This window comes from Dasypus novemcinctus, chromosome 2 (genome assembly GCF_030445035.2).
Source record: "Dasypus novemcinctus isolate mDasNov1 chromosome 2, mDasNov1.1.hap2, whole genome shotgun sequence".
NCBI lineage: Eukaryota > Metazoa > Chordata > Mammalia > Cingulata > Dasypodidae > Dasypus > Dasypus novemcinctus.
The window spans coordinates 195,963,014-195,970,993 of NC_080674.1; the positions used below are offsets into that span (position 1 = coordinate 195,963,014).

Below are 7,980 nucleotides of genomic sequence, written 5' to 3' on the forward strand. Positions count from 1 at the left end.
AATCAATGCTCTCAGATCCCCTGAACCCAATCTCTCTTTGTCTTTCATTCCCGATATCCTCGGGTAACTGACTAAGACTCCAACAGGAGAAGAAGGAAAACAATGCATATTTCAACTTACCATAATTTAGTCACTGTCCCATGTTAATAGCTATTGATATAAGTATTATTATTACTACATTTTAAATATGAAATCTTCTCTTTGAAACGGAGAGTAATTAAATTGCTCAAGTATGTGTTTCAGGCACAATGAGCTTGAAACTTGACTCTAACTCAGATCTGGGACATTTGTAAGGCAACATTACATTTAAGTACTAAGGAGAGGGATTAGGCTAACATGTTATACCTGGGTTTAAGACATGGAAATCATTAGGCTTTTACAAAGTGATCTAAGAGGAATATCCAATAAGAAATTTCCATCTCTCACATACTAACTGGGTTTCCCCAGACAACCTCAGTCTTATCATGGACATGAGGAAAGGAAATAACACGTCTGCTACAGATTTCACTTTCCTTGGACTATTTCCTGATATGAAAGAGCTCAGCTTCCTTATCTATATAATTTTCCTGAGCTACATCATCGCACTCTCTGGGAACACCATCCTTATCCTACTAATTTGCCTGAATTCTCAGCTCCACACTGCCATGTACTTGCTTCTCAGTCAGCTTTCTGACATGGACTTGATTCTCATCTCCACCACCATCTCTAAGATGGTCACTGACTTCCAGATGCAGAGGAGAAGTATCTCAGAGATTGGCTGTGGAAGGCAGATGCTGTTCTATGTGGCTATAACAGGTTCTGAAAGCATCCTCTTGACTTTGATGTCCTATAATCACTATGTTGCTGTCTGCAACCCACTGAGGTACTCAGTTGTCATAAACTCCAGTGTCTGCTTACAGATAGCTGCCTTCTCGTGGGTGGTGGGATTCCTAAATTCCCTGATCCACACAGTGTACACCATGCACTTTTCAGTCTGTGGTTCCAGGGAGATTCACCATTTCTTCTGTGAGGTTCCAGCTGTCTTGAAACTCTCCTGTGAGGACACTTTTAATTATGAAATGATTCAGTTTGTCAAAGGAGTTGTGTTCATCCTCCTCCCCTTTGGGCTCATTCTGGCCTCTTATAGCCTCATTTTCTTAAGTGTCTTTCATATGAGATCCTCAGAGGGCAGGAACAAGGCTCTGGCCACCTGTTCCTCCCATCTCACAGTGGTGATCCTGTATTTGGGCCCAGGTTTCTTTGCCTGCATGATACCTTCAACCCTATACTCAGCAGAGGAAGGACAGGCTATTTCCTTGTTCTACAACATTCTCACACCCATTTACAGCCTGAGGAACAAGGAAGTGATGGGTGCTTTGAAGAAGCTGCTGGGGGTGTGTGTTGGTTCTCAGATAAAATCTAGAAGACTTTAGGGTTGTAAAAATATGATTTAGCCTAGTCTTTCATAAACAGATTTGAAAAAAATAGTAGAATAACTAGATCAATTATTTATTTCAAGTTCTGAAAATTATTAGCTTGGCCAAATGGCAATAAATTTGGGGTACTGTTATTTTCAATATCATTCAAATGTGACAGTTACAAGCAGAATTGACTAACAAATGACAGAGCCAGTACTGACTGTAGGATTTACTTTCAACTTTGAACTTGAGTTATTTCATTGTATTTCAGTTTATCTAATCCTTATACTAGTTGGAGGGACACATATTTATAAAACATAGCCATAATTTAAAATCCTAAAAGCAACACAGAGTTAATAACTTTAATATTTTGGCATACAATCTTCTAAACAATTTTGTATTTGTAATATATTTGTATATGCGTGTGCATGATAAGTGTATATGTAGAGAATGAAGTTTGGATAGCTAAAAAGAGACAGTCATACATAGTAATCAAATTAAGATTGTAAAAAATTTTATGAAGAAATAGAACATTTTGGATGAAAGCATCAAAGAAAACCTATCAGAGAGCAGAATAACAATAGCATGCAAAAGAGATAATATAAAGGAAAGAGTAGATTGCATAGAAATATCTAGTGTAAAGGGCAAAAATATGAATTCAAGAACCTTTAGAAAGATAAAATAAAATTTGAAAAATGGAGAGACTTTTTTCCCAATAGTAATGCTACAGAATGTCCTAAACTGAAGTCTCAATCCCAGTATGGTAGGTACTACGTAAGAATGGAGTACAACGGATGAGAAAAAATAACATACTTGGATACATTACTGTAATTTTAAAAGCCTATTATCATAAAGTCAATCTAAATATATCTGGAGAATAGCTTGCAATACTGAATGGCTTGCAATACCGAATGCTATAAGAAATGGTACAAGAAAATAAAAATCCTGATGAAGAAATATGTTTAGACCTAAGAATCTATTCTGAGCCAAACTATCATTCAAAGGAAAATGCAGAGAAATAAATTTAAGAAATGCTAGCACTTATAAGGTTTCTTTATGCATGTGCTTTTATAGGAATTGTGCTCAACAAAATAAAGCAAAACTGTGAAAGAGATAATCAAGAAATCTGGAAGCAGTGGATTGAAATATGTAGAGTTGTAAAGGAATATTTAAATATCAGTCATTAGAACATGCCTAGAGAGCAAACAGTCCTGACTGTAAGAGACCATAAAAATGTCCTGAAAGTCAAACTCTAGAGTAAAGGAGCATCTTTACCATGAGTAATATGATACAGAGATGGGGAAAATAATGAGGCTTTGATGAAAATAATAATACTAGGGAAAAAAAGACATGTATTACAGAAACTCCAAAAGAACCATAGCATTGAATTTATAATAATATTTCCAGTAATTTGCTCTGCAATGAAAAGTACTTATATAATCAAAATATTTAATATTTTTAAACAACCTAATATTCGAAGGATGTATGAGAAACAGGATACATATTGTCACTTTTTGTAAGAAGTTAATGTTTCAGTTAAATTGTTTTAGCACTTTTATTGAGCTATAATTTATACACCATAAAATCATACTTTTAAGTGTATAATTTAGTGATTTTTAGTAAACTTGTTAGCATATGCAGCCATCAGCACAATCCAGTTTTAGATCATTTCTATTACGACCCTCATGACTGTAGTCATTTTTTTAAATTGACTTTGTAATAATATTACATTAAAAATATATATGTGAGGTCCCATTCAACCCCACCCCCCCACCCCCCCTCTCCCCCCCCAACAACACTCGTTCCCATCATCATGACACATCCATTGGATTTGGTAAGTACATCTTTGGGCACCTCTGCACCTCATAGACAATGGTCCACATCATGGCCCATACTCTCCTCCATTCCATCCAGTGAGCCCTGTGAGGATCCACGATGTCCGGTGATCACCCCCGAGGCGCCATCCAGGGCAGCTCCACGTCCCAAATACGCCCCCACCTCTCATCTCTTCCTGCCCTTCCCCATACCCATCGTCCACCATGTCCACTTTTCCCAATCCAATGCCACCTCTTCTATGTGGACATTGGATTGGTTGTGTCCATTGCACCTCTATGTCGAGAGGAGGCTCAGATTCCACATGGATGCTGGCTGCCATCCTCCCATTTTCAGTTGTAATCACTCTAGGCTCCATGGTGTGGTGATTGTCCTTCTTCAACTCCATCTTAGCTGAGTGTGGTAAGTCCAATAAATCAGATTGTAGGTGCTGGAGTCTGTTGAGGCTCAGGACCTGGCTATCACATTATCAGTCCAGAGATTCAAATCCCCTAACTATATCTTAAACCCCAACGTTAACTGCACCTCCAGCAGATTAGTATGAAAGTCTTATGAAGGGAGATCCCATCTGAGTCCAGATTCATCACACATAAACACCATTTCCAGAGAGGGGCCATCTGCCCTGGTAGTAAACCCCATCGGCCATGACCATAACTCTCATGGGTCTCTTTAGCCTTCATAGGAACCAATATCTGGGGGTTGTATCTGCTTTATCTGTCTCTCTGACTCTGCTCAGTTGTGCATGAGGGCAATCCTTCTGCCAGCCTCCAGACTCTTTTTTAGAAACTCGTAGCCATATAAACTCATTTCTCCTTTCCATTTCCCCCTTACTTTAGGTCAAACAGCATTTTAAAGTCATGTTGTTTTATGTAGACATGGATATTCTGTTGATCCACATTGAACCTTCCATATAAGGTCCTTTTCCAGTTGCATCATCAGTTGGTATTTGATAGTGGTCCCTCGTTGCCAGGGAGGCTCATCCCCGGGTGTCATGTCCCACGCTGGAGGGAAGGCATTGCATTTACATGCTGAGTTTGGCTTCGAGACTGGCCACATTTGAGTAACATGAAGGCTGACAGGAGGAAATTCCCAGGCACAATGTTGCTCTAGGCCTTGTTCTTGTTTTAGGTTTATCAGCTCACAAGCATAGTCATTAGCATCAGGGGCTCACTGTTGAACCCTCACTCCATCCCGGTCCCCGCCGCTGTACCTGGGAGACTATCGCTGCTCCCCTAGGGACCACGACAGAGCACCACTGGCCAGGAACCCAGTACCCCCCCTGCTGGGTTTTTAATTGTTGCCACTATGAGTATATCCAATCATTACCATGCACCCTGGACATATGTTCTGTACAGCTCCCTGTCAGCCATATATCACCTGTCATTGGTATCCCATACCAGTATCCCTCCATTGCCATTGTTGAAACACTCTGTGATCCAGAACTCCCCGAAATTTGAAGCCCAATATAATGTCATGGTCCCTTACTAGGGAATGGCATATAGCGATGGGTTTAAAGGATAGCTAAAGAACTTGGATAAAGTTAGATAAAGAACTTAGATAAAGAATGTTGACTTGAAAAAATTCCACATCCTATCCTTTTTTCCCCCCCCCCCTAATTATTCAGCGTTTCTTCGTAGGAGTCCTAGACCACAGCAATGCATATATATAATATACAGCACTCCCATACATCCACCACAACACCTTTTTCCTTCCACAGCGATACTCTTACACCCTATTCACATCATATTTACTTAAGGTGATGTACAGAGTCTGAGATATAAGCTTTCTAACATGGTAATATCTGTGCTTACATTATGGTGCATACTTTAGGATACACAGTTCTTTATATTTTTAGTTCTCCTATGTTTTACATTATGGTTTACATTATCAGTCTGTCGTCTCCTATATGTTATGGTGTAATATTACATGTTTTATATCCATCCTTGTGTACTCTCAAGAAACTCCTCCCTTGCCCCCCATTTACTTTGGTTCCACACATTTAACGTCCATTTTCCCTTCCACCTTGGTGCCCACAGTGACAGTCAACCTCCGTTTCCTGAGGAGCCACTTCCAGAGATAGATGGAATAGTGTTTAGGGCCTAACTTGCTCATCTGCCCCAATGCCCTGGGAGCCACCCTTTCTCTCGAGGGATAGAGTTCCCTCTATTTGGTGGCATTAGTCCTCCCCAGGATGTGGGTCCACCCCCACTCTCACTACTTGGGATTCTACCCCATGGTGTCACCCACTCTGGCAGAATGAGCATTTAGACATTCCCCAGGAGCCCGTCCTGCATCAGACCCTCCCCTCCGAGCATTCTAAACAGGTAACCCTCTTTATTATATTTTGATATGATTTTCTCGGCATTTTACTCTCCACCACCTCCTAACCCTCTCCTGTGTTCGTATGCTACTCCTCCCTCCCCCCACTTTTGGGCAACATTACCCAACCGTCCCTCCCCAGCCACCCTCAAACCCGTAAAACCCCAACCAAAGGCAACCCCTTGCCCCCATTTTATCTCTTCTTTGTGTTCATACTTACCACCATCTCGTCTTAAGTTCCACCCCTGCAGACATTGGCTCATATCCTTCCTCCACCCTCCGATTTCCTGTAAGCCTATCGTTCAGTCTCTTGCTATCTAGGGCAGCTTGTTTATTTCATATCATTGAGGTCATGTAGTATTTGTCCTTCAGTGTCTGAGTTGCTTCACTCAACATAAGGTTCTCAAGATTCATCCATGTTATCACATGTGTTTGTAGTGTGTTTGTTCTTACAGCCGAGTAGTATTCCATTGTGTGTATATACCACATTTTATTGATCCACTCATCTGTTGATGGGCATTTGGGTTGATTCCAACTTTTGGCAATAGTGAACAATGCTGCTATGAACATTGGTATACATATATCGGTTTGTGTCCTTGTTTTCAGTTCTTCTGGGTATATACCCAGCAGTGGTATTGCTGGGTCATATGGCAAATCTATGGCTAGTGTTTTGAGAAACCGCCATACTGTCCTCCAGAATGGTTGGATCCTTCTGCATTCCCACCAGCAGTGGATGAGTGTTCCCCTTCCTTCACATCCTCTCCAGCACTTGTATTCTTCTGTTTTTTTCATAGCTGCCAATCTTATGGGTGTAAGATGGTATCTCATTGTAGTTTTGATTTGCATTTCCCTGATAGCTAGAGATTTGGAACATTTTTTCATGTGCTTTCTTGCCATTTGTATTTCTTCTTCGGAGAAGTGTCTGTTTAAGTCTTTTTCCCATTTTTTAAATGGGTTGTTTATCTTTTTATTTTCAAGATATAGGAGTTCTTTATATATGCAAGTTATAAGTTTCTTATCAGATATATGATTGCCAAATATTTTCTCCCACTGTGTGGGCTCCCTTTTTACTTTCTTGACAAACTCCTTTGAGGTGCAGAAGGCTTTAATTTTGAGGAAGTCCCATTTATCTATTAGTTCTTTTGCTGCTCGTGCTTTTGGTGAGATATTCATAAATCCATTTCCTATTACAAGGTCCTGTAGATGTTTCCCTACACTGCTTTCTAAGGTTTTTATGGTCTTGGCTCTTATATTTAGGTCTTTGATCCATCTTGAGTTGATCTTTGTATAAGGTGTGAGATGGTAATCCTCTTTCATTTTTCTACATATGGCTATCCAGTTCTCCAGACACCATTTGTTGAATAGGCCACTGTCTCCCAATTGAGAGGGTTTGGTGGCTTTATCAAATATTATGTGGCTATATATGTGAGGTTCTATATCAGAGCTTTCAATTCGATTACATTGGTCTATGTGTCTTTCCTTATGCCAATACCATGCTGTTTTCACCACTGTAGCTTTATAGTATGTTTTGAAGTCAGGTAGTGTGATTCCTCCAATTTCGTTTTTCTTTTTCAGTATGTCTTTGGCTATTCGGGGTCTCTTTCCTTTCCAAATAAATTTCATAGTTAGTTTTTCTAGTTCCTTAAAGAAGGCTGCGTTGATTTTTATTGGGATTGCATTGAATGTGTAGATCAATTTTGGTAGGATAGACATCTTAATAATGTTCAGTCTTCCTATCCATGAACAAGGAATAGCCTTCCATTTATTTAGGTCTTCTTTGATTTCCTTGAACAATCTTGTATAATTCTCGTTGTATAAGTTCTTTACCTCTTTAGTTAAATTTATTCCTAAGTATTTGATTTTTTTATTTACTATTGTGAATGGTATTTGTTTCTTGATTTCCTCCTGATCTTGCTCATTATTGGTGTACAGAAATGCTACTGATTTTTGCGCATTGATCTTATAACCTGCGACTTTACTAAACTCATTTATGTGTTCTAGAATCTTCGTTGTAGATCTCTCAGGGTTTTCTATGTATAGGATCATGTCATCTGCAAATAATGAAATTTTGACTTCTTCCTTTCCAATTTGAACGCCTTTTATTTCTGGTTCTTGCCTCAGTGCTCGTGCAAGTACTTCTAAGACAATGTTAAATAGGAGCGGAGACAGTGGGCATCCTTGTCTTGTTCCTGAGTTTAGAGGGAAGGAGTCTAGGATTTCTCCATTGTAAACAATATTGGCTTTAGGTTTTTCATATATACTCTTTATCATGTTCAAAAAATTCCCTTGTATTCCAATCTTTTGGAGTGTTTTTATCAAGAAAGGGTGCTGTATTTTGTCAAATGCTTTTTCTGCATCAATAGATATAATCATGTGATTTTTTTCCTTCAATCTGTTTATATGGTGTATTACGTTGATTGATTTTCTTATG

At 39.3% G+C, this 7,980-nt stretch overlaps 1 protein-coding gene across 1 annotated transcript; it reads left to right on the plus strand.

The window, feature by feature from the left end:
- The first annotated feature begins 464 nt into the window (after positions 1–464).
- LOC131275391 (olfactory receptor 2T4-like) lies at positions 465–1,412 on the plus strand. Its single transcript, XM_058285531.1, has one exon. It carries the CDS (start codon positions 465–467, stop codon positions 1,410–1,412), a length of 948 nt encoding a protein of 315 aa, XP_058141514.1.
- Positions 1,413–7,980: the final 6,568 nt, after the last annotated feature.